The sequence below is a fragment of the Felis catus genome, chromosome A1 (assembly GCF_018350175.1).
Source record: "Felis catus isolate Fca126 chromosome A1, F.catus_Fca126_mat1.0, whole genome shotgun sequence".
In the NCBI taxonomy this organism is placed as follows: domain Eukaryota; kingdom Metazoa; phylum Chordata; class Mammalia; order Carnivora; family Felidae; genus Felis; species Felis catus.
This window is the reverse complement of record NC_058368.1, coordinates 80,574,818-80,597,176: the sequence shown is the minus strand read 5'-3', so window position 1 is coordinate 80,597,176 and position 22,359 is coordinate 80,574,818. Positions and strand designations below refer to the sequence as shown.

General features: G+C 49.7%; 1 protein-coding gene across 5 annotated transcripts in view; it reads right to left on the bottom strand.

Annotated features, from left to right (window-relative positions):
• ARHGEF7 (Rho guanine nucleotide exchange factor 7) overlaps window positions 1-21,859 on the bottom strand; it is a 134,076-nt gene extending 112,217 nt beyond the window's left edge. The window contains exon 1 of one of the 5 annotated variants that reach the window (XM_023253241.2): window positions 21,508-21,859. Coding sequence is in view for 3 of the 5 variants with exons in the window: in XM_023253259.2 (XP_023109027.1) it covers window positions 21,508-21,672 (165 nt within the window). In the remaining 2 variants the exon portion in view is untranslated. The remainder of the gene's footprint in view (window positions 1-21,507) is intronic. The other 4 variants (XM_023253248.2, XM_023253259.2, XM_023253244.2 and 1 more) reach the window with 4 other exon arrangements.
• Window positions 21,860-22,359: the final 500 nt, after the last annotated feature.

The window sequence follows — 22,359 nt, the reverse complement described above, 5'->3', positions numbered from 1 at the left end:
ACTGGCTGCAGACCACGGCTCCCACTGGGAGCTCTCACCAGCTCCAGTAACACATTTCCCCCACTTTTCCCTTCAGGCTTAGGGGGAGTTGTGGCTTCCTGGGGTGCTTCCACGTCTCTTACTGGTTGTCCTTACTCCTGCCCACACTCTGTCAACAGCTTCTTCATTAAACTCTTCAACCACCTCTACTACTGCACCGTCCCTTTGCTGCTGGGACCCTAACCCAGTGAACTGCCTGGCAGTAGAGTTAAAAATAGAACAGTGCCCACGCTGACAGCAGAAGATGGGAACCAATTTGGAGAAAGGATTCAGTCCATTATGGTACAGTACTTCCACAGAGCACCACCCATCACAGAGCCTTTAAAAAGATGGCAGCTTTAATTACCGATACACTACAATCTCCTAGTGATAATCAGTGGGGGAAAGGAACATGGGGAATGGTATGCATAACATGCTACCTTCAGTGTTAAAAAAAAAAAAGAGAGAGAAGGACAAGAAGAAAACGTGCATGGGTGTTTAGAAATGCGTGGTACCTCTCTGGAAGTACATGCCAGGTACTTTTAACAGGAGTTACCTCCTGCAAAAGGAATGGGGGCCTGGAGGAGAGGGAAAGAAAGGGGACTTGCTTTTCACTTTGTATGTTTTTGTGCCCTGTGAATTTTATACAACATGTAAGTATTATGAATATACATTTTTTTAAAAAAGAAGACAAAAGGTGAATGCTCCAATCTAGTGTTCTCCTCAGGCCAAGACATCGTCCCCATTACGAAACAGTCCTTGGAGAGCCCATCCGCCAGCGGGTTGGGGTCCTTGTAGAACCCTCCGCCCCATACACCCTGTGCCAAGATGCAATGCTATGATTAAAGTCCTAAGGTCATCTTAATTAGCACTTCATGATTCCTCCAACTTCTAATTACCTGATAGCCACCGTTTTATTATAATTAAACTGCAGTTGTCTGCTGATCAGGGATTGTGCTCCTCCTCAGCACTCTGTGCTCATTCTACTGTGAATGACAGTCAGTGGACTGAAAATATAGGTCGATAGAGCTCACTTAGCAGTCTACCGGGCATCTCTCCTCCAAACCCACTGGAAGACAAATGAAGCATCCAGCAGAAATTATGGACTTGGTTGCCAAATACCAGATAAGTAAATTATCTCCCAAAAATGTATAGTCTGTATTAGAAGTAGTTTACTGGAAAAAAAAATTAAGCCTTTAATAAAGTATTTTTCTTTTGCTCTCCTTCCTTAACATATTCCAAAGCCCAACTCTTGTATGGATGCTACAATCATCTGGGGAAAAGGAAAATGTGCTCCCTTAGTATGGAACCAGCCAAATTAGAAAAGGCAAAAACAAATTTGAATGTCCAAAATCTCCAGTTCCCGAACCAAATTCATATACCCAAGACGTGTGGAATGTCAAGGGGAGGACCAGCAAGACTGCAAGGCTTAAATTAACTCATGTGTCCCCTAAGGCTTACTTCCCACCAACTCCAGAAGCACATTTTTAGGACACAGAGATGGTGGCAACCATCCAAAATTCATGCCAAAAATGGATTTTAAAAAGTATGAACAAAAAACATTCATCAGACAGCCTAGAATAAATTTCTCCACTGAGGTACTTTCTTCCCTCAATAATGTTAGATCAAAACAGGTGGGTGTGTATTAATCGTCAGGGGAGAGCAATACAGAAAACAGCATGTGCTCCGCCTGGCTGTGATTCGGACACCAGAGAAGCAGAGGTGCATGGGACGGGCCATTGTTAATTTCATGTCTCATTACATGCTGTAAGCGGATGCCATTTTTTTATGCCTTTGAAGGCTCTTGATACAGGAAAACAGAAAAGGACAAATCCCTAAGACAACTCAAACTGGGCCTTATGGTCCAACAATTGTTCTTATCTAAGGTTTTTCTCAGATCATATGGAAGAATCGTCCTTCCCTTGTTCTCACGCTTGCGACCTGATGAAAACCACCTGTGAATTATGGCACAGCATTTTGCACACCTGAGCCACTGCTTGCTTTTTTTTCTTAAGCTTCCTCCCTATGTTGTTTCCGACCTTTGACATCTATTTCCGCTCCTACTGAACATGTTTCAGAATTGTTCAGGATACCTCCTCCTGTTGTCCATCGATGGAAAAGCCTGTGGAGAAGGTTTGTGGTCCCTGCCAGAAAAAGGCTAAATAAATCCCAAGTGGATATTTGCTGTGCCTCTTTGCAGCATCAGTGCAGCAAACAGGGCTGAAAACCTGCTGGGACAGCAGAATTCTGTTTCCCCGAGAGCCCATGCACTCTGCTCCCTGAATGGGGCACTAGTGGCAGCTTGGTCTCACAGGTCTGCTCCTGGCCGCACAGACAACACAAGGGCCTACCTTTGACCAAGACACCTCAGGCTGAAATGTCCTCTCCTGTCCCTGCAGCCACCAATGGCATTCCACTGTTTAAATCTGTGTCCTCTGATGTCTCAGAGGGTTTTTTTTTTTTTTTTGCCCTGCTGCTCCCCATTTGTTTACCTTAGCTACTCATTCTTGCTTCCAAAGTAGTCTTGTGAATGTCCCTTCCCACACACAGGGAAATTGAAGGGCCATAGTGGGAGCTACAGAGCCATGCACTGCCCTTTGCCCATCCCTCCAGCTGCGGAAACTTTCATTTTTAAACTGCTGGAGAAGCTGTATTGAAGGCAAGTCAAAGCCTCAGAGTCAGAAGACTGGACAGTGACCACCTGAGAACACATTCTATTTTAATCCATTTGATAGCATGTGGGAGGTTTAAGGCATACAGAGAGAAAGAGCCGGATGATTTTGGAGAGAGAGACTGCAAAGCAAAAGGGAGCCTTCATCAGAGGAAGAAACCTGACTAAAGGGATAGAAAACAGCTGAGGTGGTTCACTGGTGAGCACGCGTCTCTATAAATAGCAGCTGAGACCCTTCCTAGAGGGAAAGGCATCGGGTGGGGGAAGGAGGCAGTCACAGCCTGGAATGCTCACAGAATTCCATAGCCAGTTGAGAGTTTCCTGTTAACTACAAATAATAAAAAGGTGATAGACAGGTTGCTACTTATCTCCTGAAACCCTTAATCAGGGTATGGGTCACAGCTGCTAATAAGATGTGTCATGTCTGTTGTTGGGAAATATATTTTCAAAACCTCACTTAGAAAAAGTGACCTTCATTAGTCACCGCCTAAGGCCGCCAATGTATACTCAGAAATTCTATTTCTTCCATATTACTATAACTAGAATATTTCCCTGCATATTTATAAAGTGCCTGTCGCATGACTCCTCTGTTCAAAACCCTCAAAAGCTCCCAGTTTCACTCAGAGTAAAAGCCAAAGTCCTTTAGGATAATCAAAGACAAGAAAAAAAAGACTAGAAGAAAGTATTTGCAAAGAATATATATACAATCAAGGACTTGTCCCCAAAATATACAAAATGCTCCTAAAACTCAACAGTAAGTAGACAACCTAATTTAAAAATGAGCAAAAGACCTGAACAGACACCTCACCAAAGAGACACAGATGGCAAGTAAGCATGTGAAAAGATGTTCCACATCATATGTCATCAGGGAAATGCAAATTAAAAAAAGACACCACTAAACACCTATTAGAACGGCCAGTACCCAACACTGACAACACCATTTGCTGATCAGGATGCGGAGCAACAGAAATTCTTATTCACTGCTGGTGGGAATGCAACAGGGCACAGCCGCTTTGGAAGACGTTTGGTGGTTTCTTACCAAACTTATTTTATATATACGTGTATATATATATATATATATATATATATATATATATATACACACACACACATATATATACATATATATACATATATACGTATATATATACATATATACCTTTTATATATATATACACACCCACATATATATATACCCATATATATGTGTATATATATGTGTATATGTGTATGTGTATATATATATATATATATATACATATAATGTTTATTTACTTTTGAGACAGAGACAGCTCACGTGAGCAGGGGAAGGACACAGAGAGGGAGACAGAGGATCCAAAGTGGGCTGTGCACTGACAGCAGTGAGCCCAATGCGGGGGCTCAAACACACAAACTGAGATCATGACCTGAGCCGAAATCAGACACTCAACCGACTGAGCCATCCAGGCACCCCTAGCAATCTTGTTGGGTTTTTTTTTAACATTTTATTTATTTTTGCAAGACAAAAAGAGAGAGATGGGGCATGAGCAGGGAAGGGGCAGAGACAGAGGGAGACACAGAATCCAGAACAGGATCCAGGCTCTGAGCTGTCAGCACAGAGCCCGACGCAGGGCTCGAACTCACGACCGTGAGATCATGACCTGAGCCGAAGTCGGATGCTTAACTGACTGAGCCACCCAGGTGCCCCTCAATCTTGCTTCTTGAAGGTGCTTCCCCAAGAGCTAAAAACACGTCCATGAAAACACTTGAACACAAATGTCTACAAGAATCTCTTTGCAAAAACCTGGAAGTAATCAAGATGACCTTCAGTCGTGAATGCATAAATAGACTGTGGTCCATCTAGACAGTGGGAAATCATTCAGTGACGAAGAGAAGTGATTAAGCCACAAAAAGACACGGAGGAGAAACTTAAATGCGTATTTCTAAGTGAAAGAAGCCAATCCTGTATGATCCCAACTATATGGCATTCTGGAAAAGGCAAAACTATAGAGACTGTAAGATCCGTGGTTGCCTGGGGTTGGCAACCCCTAAAAGATGGAGAATTTTTAGGGCAGTGAAAGCAATCTGCATGACACTGTAATGGGGGAGACATGTCATTATACATTTGTCCAAACCCACGGAGTGCACAACGAAGCGAACCCTAATGTACACTGTTGACTTTAGTTACTATTGTATCAGTGCTGGTTCATCGATTGTGACAAGTATACCACACTAATGCAAAATGTTAAAAGGGGAGGGTGGGGGTGTATGGGGTTCTCTGTACTTTCTGCCCAGTTTTCTGGAAACCTTAACTGCTCTAGAAAATAAAGCCTATTAATCTGTTTTCAAGTCAAAATCCTTATGATGGTTAAGCAGGCCCTGCACAAGGCTCCCTTGTTCCGTCCTTGAACCCATCAGCCAACTACCCTCCCCCAGCTCACTGTGGCCTCTGCTGTTCCCCAAACTTGCCAGGCAAGTTTGCAGAGGCTATTCAGGGACCTCGGGACCTTTGCACAAGCTATTCCCATCACCTGAAATTCCATCTCCCAGATATTCACATCACTCCTTTGCTTATATTCATGGAGTCTTTATTGAAATGTCACCTCTCAGTAACGCCTGCCCTAAGTACCAGATATAAAACTGCAGTATTGCCTTAACTGCTGGCACTCCCCATCCCTTCTCATCACTGTCTAATATACTATCTGCTGTACTAAGTGTACTTAGTACTAAGTAAGTTCATGGAATATCTTCCTGCACCATGGAAGAGACATTCAGTGTGCAGAGTATTTGGTCTAGAGAAGAGCTGTGTCAGCACCCGGCAGACACAAGCACCCAATGTATTATTTGTTCCGTAAAAGGGATGTTGAGTAATGTTTACGGAGCACCTAGAACCAACAAGTAAACATAACTGGTCAAATATGGGAATCGAACTTTTGAGACAGGAGCCATTCTAGAAAACACTTGGAAGCATAATCCCCATAGACAGAGAAATGCAAAACAGCCTTGGGTGTATCTGTAAGCCTTCACCTTAACCCCTTCTGTCACGCCTCTCTCCAGGGCTGCCCACGCTCAGTGACCGGGGCCCCTGCTTTCTCCAGTGCGGTCAGCCGGGAGCTGCCGAGAGCCAGCACTCTGGTTTCAGCCCTCATCTCTATCACGAAGCAAAATCACTGGCTCCGCCCTGGGCTCCCCTAACCAGCTGGCCTGCTCCCTTGGGCCTCTTCAGGCTCCCGCTGCCCAGCACTTTCCATGGTCATCCACAGACGTGCACGTTTAGTAGGGTCGCCTTACTCTAGTTTCCTGTCACAAAGGGGCCAAAAGAAGCCAACGGTGAGGTGGTGTGACCCAGACATTTCACAGCTGAAGGGGACAGGCAGCGGGGACAGAGGCTCACACAGGAGGAGGGGAGGGAGGGAATGGATGTGGGCAGCCGCCCACCTGCAGCTGTGACTCTGAGTGCGTCTGCTGCCTGCTCTGTGACAGGCCCGCGGCTTCCTCCCAGCTCCGTCAGGCAGGCTCCCCGGGCCTAGAAGACTCCGCTGGTGTGGCCTCGCATTCTCTTCTTCTGCCTTCCGTCTCCCCTCGGCTTTTGAGCCTGTCCAGTGAGTTTTGTTATTGCAGTTTTCATTTCTGCAATTCCCATTTCTTTTCCATGAGTCCTGTTTCTTTGCTGAGATTTCCTATTTTCTCGTTTGTTTCAAGAGAAAGTGTCATTGCCTTCTGAAGCCTTTTCGTGGTGGCTGCTTGAAAATGGTTGCCAGCCACCCCCACAGCCTTCGCTGGAAGGAGAGATGGCCGCTGAAGGTCACCTGAGCAATGGCGTCTAGAAAAGCAGCTTCCTGCCGCCAGCCTTGGGGTGGGGAGGGGGTGGCAAGCACTGTCACTGTTCTCTCCATATTCAGTAACAAAACGATTAACTGGCTACTGAATGGAAAAGCTTAAGTTGGAATGAAATCAAGGTGTGCGTCCTCAGTGTTGGTGGAAAGCCAGCGTGTCCAGACCTTCAGAGAACACGTGGTCCCCAGTTTAAGGACCACAGATCCACACCCCCAGAAGCAGCGTTAGGACGAGTCACAGCTCGGTGGAGCTCCCTCACTAAGGAACAGCGGCTGTGCTGCCATTTGGACCCAGCACCACCCCCTCCCAGAGGCGACTCCCTGACCCCGCAACCCAACTCGGGGACTTACTTCCCTTTAAAAGCCTGTGTCACAGAGAAGCCTGCCTGAGGCATCTGTGCCTTTCATTAGCTTTTCGTGACTTGGAGTCCTGCTTAGACACAGCCCCTCTATGTGGGGCTCATGTCACTATTCCGAGGATGTCTCCTCAAGCACCTCAATTTAAGTAGCGATTCCACGGACCTCCTGAGCTTGGTCTCTTCAAAGAGATTCTGTTTGTCTTCCATTTTATGCAGGGATTTCCTGGACGCACAGAAACAGGTGAGGGATTCCATTTTTGAGATATATTCCAACTGCCCCTTCCAACCCAAGGCAGGATTTCTTTCCAACCTCCCTCTACCTCCACGTTTCAAAAGCCCATTGGAAAGCAGCATGGGGTCTGTTCTGTATTAAACTAAAAGGCACCAGTTAGGAAACTTTCCAAGCATGCGGGGGGGGGGGGGGGGGGGGGTCTGTAAGCCAAGGGAGGCAAGCAGCCAGTGCCCACCTGTGGGAAAGTCCCCAGGTGATCACATCTTGGTCTCCTGTCTTCTTAAAGGGGCTTGCATACAATCTGGCTGGTCCAGGCTATGGTGTTGCTGGGCAGATGAGCCCAGGGGGCTGTGGTTCTCAAATGTGGTCCCTGGACCAGCAGCATTGGCATGACCTGAGAACCTGTCAGAAATGCAAATTCTCACCTCCAACGGAGACCTACAAAACCAGAAACTCTGAAGTGCAGCCTGGCAATCTATTTTCACAAGCCATCAGGTGATTCTGAGGACACTTCCCTGCAAGGCCCACATCGCCACCTCAACCAAAGACACATACGACAGGAAGCCTTGCATCACTTGGAGACAACCTGAGATGCTCACTAACATTTTGGGTTTTTTTGTTTTTTGTTTTTTGTTTTGCTAACATTTTTGGTTTTGTTTTGCTCACTAACATTTTGGGTTTTTTGTTTTGTTTTTGTGTTGTTTTTTGCTCACTAACATTTTGGGGTTTTTTGTTTTATTTTTTTTGTTTTGTTTTGCTAACATTTTGGGTTTTTTTGTTTTTTGTTTTGTTTTGCTCACTAACATTTTGGGTTTTTTGGGTTTTTTTTTGGTTTTTGTGTTGTTTTTTGCTCACTAACATTTTGGGGTTTTTTGTTTTATTTTTTTTGTTTTGTTTTGCTAACATTTTGGGTTTTTTTGTTTTTTGTTTTGTTTTGCTCACTAACATTTTGGGTTTTTTGTTTTGTTTTGTTTTTTGCTAACATTTTGGTTTTTTTGTTTTGTTTTTTTGCTCACTAACATTTTTGGTTTTTTTATTTTGTTTTTTTGTTTTGTTTTGCTCACTAACATTTTGGGGGTTTGGGGGGTTTTGTTGTTTGTTTTGTTTTTGCTAACATTTTGTGCGTGATGGACGAGAACCAGTGTCGGGCACTTGTGCCACCTCCAGCCGTGAGAGAAGAAAACCAGACCAACCCAGGAGCCGTCAGCCCAGAAGCTCCTCAGTGAGGGAGCACGTGTGTGCGTGCCACACTCCTTCCCTCCACACCCCCACCCCTGCATCTCCCAACATCCTCTCGAAGAAAAGGGATTAAGGAGAAAAAAATAATTGGTGGGCTTGCTTCTCCCACACGTGGAGACAGACCTGAAAAGCGCATGTTTTACTGCTGTGAATCGGAAAATTAATACCCAAATGCTACACATTTGGTAACCAAATGGTTACGTGAGATTCCCACTGAACAGCACTGATTTACTTTCATCTCCTCCACGTATGTATCATGACATGTAGCTAATTGTGAGCATTTTCCAAAGGAGGAACAGCAGTCCCAGGAGACACGTGTATATTCATAACTTTGTAACGGAATACAGAAAGTCCTCAGCTTGGACAAGAACTTTCTAAAAATTACATACAGACACCCCTAAAAGGCCTTAACTACATCAGATCTGGACTTTCACAGGTCAGCTGCAAAACGGACATGGCCGACAGCAGGTGGTTTCCAGCGGCTCGTCATAAAATGGATGGAGGGGGCGCGTCAAAGACCAGACATTAATACGTTATGGTAAGATGCAAATCTCGGGAGCACCCAGAGCGACAACCAGGCAGACTCCACTCACTCACTGGATTCTTACAAACACCTGGGAAAACACATTGGAAAGGAAGGAGGAAACCCATGACAGCTGTACTTCCCTAAGCCACGGACAAGAACACAGTCTTCTAAAGGCAAAATCGGCTCAAAGTCAACTTCCTCCCACCAAACTCTGACGAGAGTTGATGAGCACCACAGGCCCTGCTCAGCCCCCCGAACAATCTCGGGGAATCCACACGCCCAGCACGCGGCAGGCCCCAGCCCGGCCGCCCTCTTGCTGAATCCAGCCTCTCCCGCTCAGCTCTGCCCCCAACATCGCCTGCTCCCCTCCATCAGAGCCGCTCTCACCCTGGCCACCTGCTCAGGGGCCGGCCACCGGGTGCGTGCTCTGCTGGCTCTCCTGGGACGGTCGCCGCCATGCCTGCCACCTGGGGACGGGGAGTGACCGTGCCCCCCCCCCCCACCCTCCCAGCACACCGCCAGAGCCTCTGGTCCTCCAAGGCACATCTCTCGCCCCTGCAGCGTACTGGCCGTGCCCTTCCCCTGCCAGTCACCAGGCTCACTCCTGACCTGACCTAACCACCTGCTGCCAGCCTCCTGAGCCCCACTGCTGCTGCTGCTGCGGCCGCCAGGAAGCTCACCACTCCTACACCTCAGCTCCCATCTCTCTTGGGTGACTCCCAAATTTATCTTACAGCCCAGCATCCTGTCTGAGCCCTGACTCCTCACACTCACCACAGCATCCCTTCTGGACCTGATACCGAGCCTCAGGCAGCCCCCGGGCCCCCTCTCGCACCGGGACACCACATCTACCCTGTGTGTGGCCAGCACCCCGGGAGCGGTCTCCCCAACCCCGTCCCAGACCCAGCTCCCAGCAGCTCTCAGCCGGGCAAGGCTGAGAGCTTAATAACCACCTCCCCAGGCCACATCCAGTCTGTTTCCACACTGTGCCTGGAATATTGTTTTCCAAATCCGCACCCAACCAAGACTTCCCTTGAAAACATCACAAACTTTCCCTGTTCCCCTCTCTAATTAACAGTGCACTGGTCCATCAACACTCAACTCAAGTAGTACTTCCAGAGAAGAGCCTTCCCCAAGACGTGACCTGACCCACCTGCCAAGTGGAAACCAGGTCCCTCTGCTAAAACCCGTTCCTCACCCCCCGAGCACATGTCTCAATCTGTAAAACAAATTCATACGATGTCTTTAATGCTCTCCCCATGGGACAGTATGCGAGTGTATTTTGGCTAATCATTAAATCTCCAGAGCCCAGCATAATCCGTGTAATAGATACCCAGGAAGGATCTGATGAGAAAACAAACACGCGAATAAATGAGGTCTGGCAGCGAGTCCCTTCCCCCCACCCACATAAAATGTAAGTTCGCTATTTACACCTTTATACATTGAAATTCCATACATGTTTTCTGGGTTCACAATTAGGTTCAAAAGGGACTGCTGGTAAAATGAACTAAAGCTCCAGTACGCACAACAAAATCTTAATCACCCGCAGAGTGAATACTGCCGCGTAAGACTTACTGGGACGTAACAGACGTGCCATGCGCATATTTGAAGCGTACGATTTGACAAGTTTTGACACGTGTACCCTTCTGAAACAATCACCAGAATCAAGACGAACGCCCCCTCACCCCCAAAAGTCTCCTTGTGCCCCATGAAGCATCCCTAAGCCAGCACTGATGTGCCTTCTGTCACTGTAGACCACGCCGCATTTTCTAGAATTTTATGTTCGTGAAGTACCATGTGTACTTTGGCTTCTTTCCTCAGCATAATTTTCATTCCTGTCACAGAGTAGTCACTTTTATTGCTTAGTATTCCGTGGATATACCACACTCTATCCATTCACCAGTTGAAAGACATCTGGGTTGTGTCCAGTTTGTGGCTATCAAATATAAAGTTGCAAAGAACGAATAAATAAATAAATAAATAAATAAATAAATAAATAAATAAATAAATAAATAAATAAAGTTGCTATGAACACACGTGCACGAGACACGCTAAGGGCATACTTCCATTTCCGAGTCAACACTTAGTAACGGGATGGCTCAGCCACTTCGTGGATGTTCACTACTTCAAGAAACTGACAAGCTGCTCAGTCACATGGTTTTCGGTTCCCACCAGCAGTGGATGGGGGCTCTGGCCCCTCCACATCCTCATCCACATGCGGTATGACCAGGCTTAAATTCTGACCATTCTAACACGTGCACAGCGGCACCTCGCGGTGGCTTCTGTTTGCATGTCCCTCCTGCCAAGTGCATCCAGCGTCTCTCCTGTGCCTGTCACTCACACACCTTCTTCCGTGAAGCGTCTGCTCAAGCTGTTTGTCCATTTTTCAAGTTGGACTCTTTGTGTCCTTATTATTGAGTGTTGAGAGTTCTTTATGTATTCTGGACAGAAGTCCTGAATTCTTTGGTAAAGTTCGCCCATGAGGCCATGTGGCCTGGAATTTTCTTTATGAGAAGCTTTTTTTTTTTTTAATGTTTGCTTACTTTTGAGACAGAGAGAGACAGAGCACGAGCGGAGGACGGGCAGAGAGAGAGGGAGTCACAGAATCCGAAGCAGGCTCCAGGCTTTGAGCTGTCAGCACAGCTGACATGGGGCTCGAACTCATGAACCACGAGATCATGACCTGAGCTGAAGTCGGATGCTTAAACGACTGAGCACCCCATGTGCCCCCTCTATGAGAAGCTTTTTAACTGGTTTGAATTCTATACCTGTAGGGCTGGGAAGGTCCTCCATGAAAATTATGCATTTCATCTACAGTGTAGAATATACTAGCATAAAAACGTTCATACTATCCCATTATGGTCATTTTAGTGTCTGTGGAACCCATAGTGATTCCTCATATTGGCCATTTTCCTGGCCAGTTTAAGAGGCTTACCAATTTCATTGATTTTCCCAAAGAACCAGATTTTGGTTTTGTTGATTTTCTCTAGTAAATTTGTTTTCTGTCACTGATTCCCATTAAGTTATTTATTTTCTTTCACCTACTACTTAGAGTTGCATTTGCCGTTATCTTTCTTTTTTAAATTTCTTTTAATTTTATTTCAGTCCAAGTTAGTTAATATCTAGTATAATAATGATTTCAGGAGAATTTAGTGATTCACCACTTACATGTAACATCCAGTGCTCTTATTTTTCTAGCTTCTTAGGAAGACATTTCATTACAGACAACAGAAGAATTACGGGTAGGGTGAGTAGCTCGCTCCCGTATTATTATTTTAACAATTCATAAACAGATAATCAAGACTCACACCCACTGAAGTAGAGTTACTATTGTCATTTGAAGAATCAGCCTTGGATCGCCAACATGGCAGCTATTTTGGATCACCAACATGGCAGCTATTTTAGATTGTCAATGTGGCAGCTATTCTGGCTCTGTCTGAGTAACTGCTCTGTCAGAGGCATGATACGTGAACCCTGACTCTTCTCCATCTGTCATCAGTCGATAAAGTGGGGAAGACACTCAACTCCGGTCTCTTGTCACTTAAAAGCATGGTTTCTGTGGTACTTTCTGGAAGTTTACACTCCATCGCAAATCTGTCCAGAATTTGACCACATCCTATTTATAGCGCTTGTTTTCAACAGAAACAAAAATGCATTAACAAACAGGAAGACTCTGACCAGAAAATGTCATGCTTCCACGAGAAGAAATCTCCTTACCAGCACCAGTGTTTATGATTCCCTGAACAAGGCAATTTCTGCAGCACCACAGAGATCACAATGAGGTGACTCAAGAAATAAAGGCCTGGAATAAAACTCTCTATGTCCTGAGAGTCTCTTACTCCTCCTGGAGCACCAGCAGAGGCGATGAGGACCAGGAATACTTCTCTGAACCTAATTCTCTGTCAAAAGCACTATAACATTCCTCCTTAACGTGAAGAACAAAGTCATCATCTTTTGGCATGCGTTCAGAAAGCAACAGGCTTTTTCAGAAAACCAGTGTTCCTGACAAAAGACTTCTGAATGAATTTGCTAACTGCAGATGGGTACTAAAACATCTCTTGTAAACAAAGTACTTTACGGACAGGAAATAGGTTGGGCACACATCTTCTTGGCACAGGAACTTAGTAGTGAGTCACTCAGAACTGAGGGAGAAAGGCCATCACAGGCCAGAGTATTTACAAATAATCCAGAACTAGACTGTTTTAAATAAGGTGTTGCTAACAAAAATCATCCTGCCACAACAAGACTGCATTGTAAGAAAACTACACAAAGCCAAAGCAAACTTGGAACTGTGGATTCCCATCTTAAGCTAAAGCAATTTAATATAAACTGGAGAGGTTTAAGTTGCTACACTTTTTTTGGTCTTTCTTTGAAGACTATATTAAGAATATTATTGGGGGGCGCCTGGGTGGCTCAGTCGGTTAAGCGTCCGACTTCGGCTCAGGTCATGATCTCGCAGTCCGTGAGTTCAAGCCCCGCGTCGGGCTCTGTGCTGATGGCTCAGAGCCTCGAGTCTGTTTCAGATTCTGTGTCTCCCTCTTTCTCTGACCCTCCCCTGTCCATGCTCTCTCTCTGTCTCAAAAATAAATAAATATTAAAAATAATTTAAAAAAAAAGAATATTATTGGGGCACCTGGGTGGCTCAGTGGTTTGAGCATCCGACTCTTGATTTCAGCTCAGGTCATGATCCCAGGGTCATGGTATGGAGTCCCACATCAGGCTCCACACCCAGCATGAAGCCTGCTTGAGATTCTCTCTCTCCCAGTGCCCCTCTCCCCCACTCATGCTCACTCTCTCGAAAATAAATTTTTTTTTAAATTTTTTTTTCAACGTTTATTTATTTTTGGGACAGAGAGAGACAGAGCATGAACGGGGGAGGGGCAGAGAGAGAGGGAGACACAGAATCGGAAACAGGCTCCAGGCTCTGAGCCATCAGCCCAGAGCCTGACGCGGGGCTCGAATTCACGGACCGCGAGATCGTGACCTGGCTGAAGTCGGACGCTTAACCGACTGCGCCACCCAGGCACCCCTCGAAAATAAAATTTTTAAAAAGGGGTATTATTGGGGCGCCTGGGTGGCTCAGTCGGTTAAGCATCCGACTTCGGCTCAGGTCATGATCTCACAGTCCGTGAGTTCAAGCCCCGTGTCGGGCTCTGTGCTGACAGCTCAGAGCCTGGAACCTGCTTCTGATTCTGTGTCTCCCTCTATCTCTGACCCTCCCCTGCTCACACTGTCTCTCTCCCTCAAAAATAAACATTAAAAAAGGGGGGGGGGTATTATGGACCCTTTGTAAAAAGCTGCTCCAAGTGTAATAAAAGGTAAAATTACGTACAAAATAATAGCTGCATTCCCTAGCCTTGTACCTGCCGTCTACTGCCACAGTGAGGCTGCATTAACAAACAGCCACGGAACCTCAGTGGCGGGCAGAAGGAAGCATCTACTTTGGTCCGTGGGCTACGGGTCAGCTGGCCGGTCCTTCGGGTCACAACTGGGCTTGCTCGCGAAGCAGTGGTCATCTGTGTTGGGCAGCAGCACTGCTGATCTGCACGCGGCTCTCTCCAGTGTGAGCAGGCAGGAGGGGAGTCCAGGAGGCCTCAGCAGGGACAGTCAAGCTCTCTGCCACGTGCTCTCCAATCCCTCAGCATCCAGGGCCTGGGCCTGTCCTCAGAGTAGACGCAGGTCTGAGAGAGTGCAGAAACACGCAAAACCTCTTGAAGCCTCAGCCAGTACTAACACCTGTCACTTCCGCCACATCCCATTGGCCAACACGAGTCGAGGCCAGCCTCAGATTCAAGAAGTGAGAAAACAGGCTCCCTCTTTGAAGGCAGGTCTACGGGGAGTGAAGAGCTAGGGCCACTTCTGTAATCTACCACAACCCGTCTCTAATTTGTCTTGTACCCTAGGAGGCTGACCTCTGAGGACGCTGACCTCTGTGGAGGCTGACTTCTATGCATCATTGCCCCAGAGCCCCTGCCCGGCACAGTCTTAAGACACCATTCATGTACACTATGAGTGACCTACCCTAGACTGTGCAGTGCACAACTTACACAACCGGATGCAGCTGTCTTCAGTTAACCCATCTGTAAAATGATGAGTTTGGATTGGATAACCTCTTGAGAATTCCTTCACACTGAGAATTCACAAATGCACTACACTTAAGACCCCATGGTTTCCCTTATGACCTGCCTAAAAAGGTGATATGGAACAGGTGCATGTGTGTGCATGTGTTTCTGTATGATGTGGACAGTAGCACACACATAGTAGGAACCCAAAACTACAGTGGTTTAAATAATTGTGACATATGTGTTTGAAACGTACTTCCACACATCCCATTTAAACATCCCCACCTTGCTCCTTGGCCCTTAGACTACAGCAGACACAGCACTGTCTACAAAAATAGGGCTGAGAACGACCAGTCTGGTTCATAGAACTTTTAAAATTCAGAGCTAAAGTTAGAAATGTGAAAACATCAGGAAATGCATTCTCCTAACCTAACTGGGTAGAACTGATGGAGGAAAAGGTCAGATGTCACACCCAGGGCCCAGAGCCAGCCCCAACACCCTCCCTCTGCGGACGCCCTTCCCATGCATGAAACTCTACAAATGTGAAACCCGAGCCCGCCAGCTCAGCCCTCCAGCAGCTGTGTGTGCTCTGCAGCTGCTCAGGGCCTGGCGCTGAGCAGAGGGTCCTGGAAGCCAAACTCAGTGGTCCCGCCGACCCAGACAGTGGTGGTCTGTCAGGGCGGGAAGGGAGGGGCCACCAGCCCCCTGGAGTTGCAAGACTCTGGCTGGTTGTGAGAATAAGGAAGTATTCCTGGATTGGCGTTGGCCTTGAGGTTCAAATCCTGGCTTGGAGTTTTCCCAGCAGAGAAAGTTTCCAGGGTCAGTCCGTAAAATAATAACAACTTCTGTGTCCCGAGGACCCTACTCTGTGCCTGACAACACAAGAAACCCCTCAGGGCTACCCATTTACCCTCTTAGCAACCCTTCTGCCCCAAGAGGCCATTCCCTCTGGGGGGGAGGGGGTCATTAATCTCATTTTTTAGGGGAGAAACTGAGACTCAGAGAAGTTGGAGAAGTTGCCACACGTCACACAGCAACTGGGTGACTCTGGAGCATATATGGGGACCGCCCCTTCTTAGGGTGGCTATGGGAGGGACCAGTGGGTCTTGGGGACAACCGGTTGCCCCAGCTGGTGGCACCGCCCATGACAGAGTTGGGTGCCCAGAGGATGGTGGGCTTCTGCCACCTTCTACCGACAATGACAAACACATGGGCGGCTCCAGTCCAAGACCAGAGCCGGGCCTCTCGAGAAGTATTAGACATGTGCACGTGTATGTATGTACGTACACGGACAGCACACTGTTCTACATCTTAGCACAGATGGACCTCAGTAAGCACAGAGTCAGGAAGGCCCTCGAGTCCCCCGGAGGACGATCCGATGCCAGAGCAACAGTTCGCCAGACTCCTCAGGGGTGTCCTCCAGGAGAGAGGAGGGAAAAGGGGCAGAGGAGCGTCCCGACCAGGGTCACAGCCCGAGCACAACACTCTCTAGAGCTACCTGTCCTGCTTCCAGCTATTTCTGAGCCCCCAGATAACCAGGCAGGCGTGTGGCTCACATCCTGACGGCCTCTCCTTCCCTCTTAGGACCCCTGGTGAACGGCAGTCTGTGCCCACGATGTAACCCTGGAGTCTGTTCTGTCACTGTGGTCACTCACATTGTCAGTCTGGTGTCCTGAGCTGGTCTGTAACTCCTGAAGGCAGGGACTGCCTACGTCCTCCTGATCTAGCGCACGTGAGCAGGCCCAGCGCGGACGACAGGCACACCTGGGCTCTTCTGCCCCCGGGGCTCTAACTGGGCAACGTGGGCATGGCATGAGGCACTGCTGGGCCTCAGTGTTCTCACCTGGGAGATGGGGGCGACGGTGCCCGGCACGCTGCCTGCAACCTGGGGCACGCGCTATTTCTGTAAAAGATACGGACACAGGCGGGCAGTGCTTAAGGGAACCGGGAAAGGAAGCCACCGCGGGCATTGCTTCTATTAATAGAATGAGGTCTTGGGACAGCACCACCGCCAGACTCTGCTGGAGGACAAGGGGCAGCTGCCCGTGGGGAAGGCCCTCTTGCCCCCCCCCCACACACACCCCTATGTCACACCTGCCGGAGCAAGCACACCACGCACGGCACCAGCACACTCGCTAAAGCGAGCCACTCTGGGCGTCCCCCCATCTAAACTGCCAGGAGGCTGCCTGACTGCGAATCAGCCAGCAAATGCAGTGGGCTTCCCCCTCCTCAGGGCCTGAAACCCCCAACACGAATCCCCCTCGTGCAGGGCTGAGGCAGGACTTCAAAATCATATGCTTCAAAAGCAGATGTTTGTCATTACATTTTAACTCCTCTGAAAGTTTCGTTTCATTACAAGGAATTTGCTCAGTTTGCAAAGTTTAAAGAAGTCTCCCGAAACACACAGTCGGGATGTAACGTGCCCTGCGACTTCTCTCAGAACGCTTTCCCACGAGACCGCCAAGTATGTACCGACAGCTGCGGGGCATGGGCCTCCGAGTCTTGGCCCGGTGTGAGCGAGACCCTCGCCATCACACCACACTGCCATCGCTGACCTCATCCTCAGCGCGAGCTGCTCACGGCGGGCCCTCAGAGCCGCTGTCCAGGGGCCACTGACACCTCACTTCTCTCCCGCCACCGGCCCCAGAAATCCTAGGACTGACCGGAAACGCAAGCCACAAATCAACCAGGAAAAAGCAACTTTTTCCTCCTATGTTATATCCGAACTCGCTGATTGCCCGCAAGCCTGCAGAGGACCACCTAAGGGCTGCCCGAGGATAGTCTGAGGAAACACAAACCATGTCGTAATCCACATGTCAGGAAAATCATCAGAGGCTGGCCTGCTCAGACGCTGGTTGCCTGGAACCCCTTAATTCCTGTTCCTTTTCCTCCATAGCTGACTTTATTTCCTCACGCTGCTCCTGTTTTGACAGTTTTCTCCTGCACTCAAACCTCTAAGAACAGTTACTCTTTTTATCTCCCGTAGCACCTGGCATCCTCCAAGCAGGTATGTACTCAATAAGTTGACTGGATTCAAATTCATTATGTAACCCGTTATGTGTTAGATTGTGTCCCCCAAAATGTGTATGTCCAAGCCCTGACCCCCAGAACCACAGGATGTGACTTTATTCGGAAACACGGTTGCTGCAGATGTAATTGGTTAAGTTGAGGTCATACAGGGGTCGGGTGGCCCTAATCCAGGGACGGTGTCCTCATAAAAGGGGAGGTCTGGGCACAGCAGAGACTGGGGGAACTTCATGGGGACTCTGGGCATGTGCGGGACCCCCTTCCCGAGCACCTTCAGAGTGAGCATGGCCCAACCCGTACCCCAGTCCCGGGCCTGCACCCCAATCCCCGGCCCATACCCCTATCCCAGGCCTGCACCTCCAGGCCTGGGAGAGAACATCTTCAGTGCAGCCAGCCAGGGGTGGGGCTCTGTCACCGCCCCAGGACACAGGAACCCAGCCCAGCAGCTTAACCCCATCTCAACTCAACATACACGCCCAGGACATCCAGCAAGGCCAGAAGGGTAGCAGGACTTTCTCAACTGTGATCCACAAGTGTGGATCGATGGGAGCGTCCCCAGGGAAGCACTTTACCGATTCCAGTGTGTTCTGTTCTCCTGGCTCGGGGAAGACAGAACCAGGCTCCAGGAGATTCTCACACTGGATCCAGCAGCCCCGTGGGCCGCACCAACAAGGAAAACTGAAGCAGCATTTCCTTTCATGACCCCTGCCACTTCTGTGTGCTCATTACAGGTGCTCCTCCTTCTAGAACGTCTGAATCTTCATTTCACCCCTGTGACTAAACAGTCCAGAGGGGCTTCAAGTGTGAGTTCACGAGCTCAGGGTGGCAGGGGCCCCTGGATTCGGGGCCTCTGCCCGCTCCCATCCCAGGAAGGGTGAGCAGGCCAGCAAAACACCAGGGCCATTGCTGGAGAAAATCAAAGCGGAAGTGCCTCACACACGAAGGTCCAGGAAACCGCGTAATCCCCACTCTGTCTCCCCGACAGCAGACGACCTGCCGGTGGCGATAATGAAAAGTGTCTCTTTTCTGAGCTGCTCACAGAGGTGTATGATCCCCGCCCCCACCCCCGCCTTGCGAAGGGCAGCCTGCATCCAGGGGAACCTGGGCGAAAACATCTACAGTCTGAGAGTCCCCGTGGTTCTCCGCCCTTTCACTGGCTCCAACTAGAACAAATAACAGAATACAAGGAACACACCGGCACGTGTCTTCTTGACCAAAGGCATGTGGGAAACCCGAGCCACCTCTGCGCTTTCCCCAGCCTAACGGTCCGTTTTGAGTCGTGGATCTGCACACGTGGCATGCTGCTTCCAGCACCCTGCCCAGCTGCCAGCGTGTTCAGGTGGCCAACTAGGGTAAAGTTAAATCTCTTTGGGTTCCACATGAACGTTCGACGAAGTTTCCAAACGCTCCTGTGTAAAAGAAAGCCGTCCCCAGACCGACGTCCGCAGGGCCAAGTGAGAGCTGTCGCACACGTCTGCCTTGTGGCTCGCGCTACGCGGTGTGGGAGCCCAAATCAATGCCTCTGCTAAAGAGACAGGAAAGCTCGGGAGACGCGGAAACCTGTGGTTTTTAGAGGCAGAGACTGGCTAATATTTTACTCCAAAAACCTACCTTTGAACCACACAGAACCGGTAGTGCTGTCTCTAATTTGTGCCACTTGCATTCTGGCAGTGTCAGCGGAAAACCAACCAGTTGGGGCCACAGGGGGGTCGGTGGTAGGGAAGGACAGTGGCAGCAGAGTACATTTCTGGGGGACCCTGGTTGCAGAACATGTCGGGCTTCAGTCCAGCTCCCACAAGCTAAACATTTCCTCTCTTTGTTTTAGGGATGGAAGGAGTGCTACAGTTTGGAAAGAAACCCTTTGGAGAATGTAAAAGAAAATGATTATTCAAGTCTGCCAATCACATGAATGCAGCTAATATGCCAAATAGCACGCTTCGATGGTGACATGATTTTATCCAGACAGCGCAGGGAGTTTCCTAAAACTTCACTCTTAGTCACGGAACAACGTTTTATAGAAGCCTGTGTTGGTGAACTTAGCGTGCATTTGCACTGCTTTCCAACATCTGACTTTTATTACCATAGGTCCTCGTATCCAGATGACAACAAACTGTTCCGAGGGCCTTGAAAGTTAGATTCTGCTCCTTAAGCCTGTCTTAAATCATAATTTTATTGTGACATCAGGTTGGTTTACAAGCAACGTTTTTATTTCCTGGCCAGGCAGACAGCCCTTCAGCCTCATCCAGATTCTGTTTTCATACATATGTTCTAAGTAAGAAAAAATACCTAAAACTAGCAGGCATGCAAATTCATATAAAACAAAACCTTTTCTGACCTTTAAAATGCAGCACCAAAACATGCACAAACTTGTAAGATTAAACGTTTTACTTTTTCAAGTGACCTAATTAACATTTGATCAGCAAATCATCACTGTACGTTAGGGCTAAAACAACCCCATTTAAAAAATTAAACAGTTTTTTCCTAACTACGGTGTGCTTCAGCTTCTACACTTAACACCTTTTAAGTAACTGGTTGAGCTTAAGATTCTACGCTGGCAAAAAGAAAAAAGAAAAAAGAAAAAAGAAAAAAGAAAAGAAAAAAGAAAGAAAGAAAGAAAGAAAGAAAGAAAGAAAGAAAGAAAGAAAGAAAGAAAGAGAAAAAAGGATAAAATTGCAGTGTTTTTGAAACACAGGGTCACATCGTTTTTAAAAGCACTTCTACCCCCAGCCCTGGCTTTGTCAGCCTGTGTGGGAGGAAAGCAAACTTTAATCACTGGCAGAGATGAGGGTCAGGGTTCACACCCCCGCCCCGGGGAAACCACCGGCCACCAACACAGAAGCAGGCAGGGTCTGTGGGCCCGGTGATTGTGCTCAGAATCAGGCACGGACCCGAAAATGAAATCGATAATTTTAAGCCAGCCTCGGAGAGTGCCTTGGCTTCGTGGGGTCGGCCATCCTCGGGGCTTGGAGACACGAGGAATTCTCTGGCGGGGAGGGCAGTCGGTCATCTTACAGCCCGGCCCTCGGCTATCGATCAATGCCTTTGAAAAACGCCCAACAATTGGTCGACTAAGCAGAGGTGAAACTCTCCTACGATACCACCAACAAAAACTGTTCAAACAAAGCCTCGAGGAGGCTGTGCGCGGCGCTGGAGCGCGGCTCTCCGCTCGGGTCACCGACAGGGGCGACTCCACCTTGGGGCGGAGCGGAGCCGCCGCTCCCCTTCCCTGCGGCCTCCCCGGGGCCGGTCCCCTCGGACACGGCCGGGCCACCCCCACACCCCCACCCCGGGCCCCGCCGCAGCGCACACAATGGCGCCCCCAGCTCCCGCCGCCCGGGCCTCGCGCCGCCTGCGCGCCCCCCGCGCGGGCCGCGTTCCCGGGTCCGCGCACAAAGGAGGCGCGTGGGCTCCTCCGCGCCCCGCGCGGCCGCCAGGTGCCGGCGCCTGCGACCCCGCGCCCGCACGTCTCCGCGCATCCCGGGCCGCGGCGGGAACGAGGCGGGGCGCCCGCCGCCCGGGCCTGTGCGCCGTGGGGGCGCGGGCCGGGGCGGCACTTACTTTCTCGATGGTCCCGGGGAGCAGGCGCTCCAGCAGCCTGCAGAGGACCACCCCATCCTTCAGAGACGCCTGCAGGAAGCCCTCCGGGTCCGAGATGGTTTTCTTGGGCGACTCCAGCACGCCCAAGGTGATGAGCCACGTAACGGTCTGCTCGGCGGAATTCATAGCGGCGGCGCGCCCGGCCTCCCCGCGCCGCGAGCCCGTCTGGGCGCCGTTCACCTCGGAGCGGCCGCGGCCCGGCCGGCTGCGCCCCCCGCCCCCTCCGGGTCGCCCATGGAGAGGCCGGCCCCGCGATTGGCTCGGGCGGCGCCGCGGTCCGGCCGGCTCGCGCTCCCTCGCGTGCGTCCTGGCCGACTGTCAAGTGCCTTTTCATTAGATGCACATGAACCTGCGGCGGCCGCCCGGCGCCGCCCCCGCCGCCGCCTCCCGGCTCCCAGCCGCCGCCGCCGATGACATCACCGCGAGGAGAAGAAAAGACGCGGCGCTGGAGCAGCCCCGCGCCGGCCGGCCGCACACGCACCCCGCGCTCGGGCCCGCCGTGCGCCCCGCCGCGCGCCCCCGCCCCGGCCCGGCCGTGCGCGCCCACCTGCGCCGCCGTGACCTCCGGAGGCGCCGGCCGCCTTAACCGTTTGCGCCCCGCGGGCCCCCGCGCACGCCCCGCGGACGCCGGAGCGCGCGGCGCTGCCCTCGCGCCGGCCCCTCCTCAGAGGGCGCGGAGCCCGTCATTGATTTTCTGAATTCACCAGCGTTGCAACTATTAAGTGCTTCCCAGAATGCTCTTTTGATTTTTGCCAGTTTTATTTCGGGCGGGGGTGGGGGGGTGGGGGGTGCTGAAAACGAGACGTTCGCTTC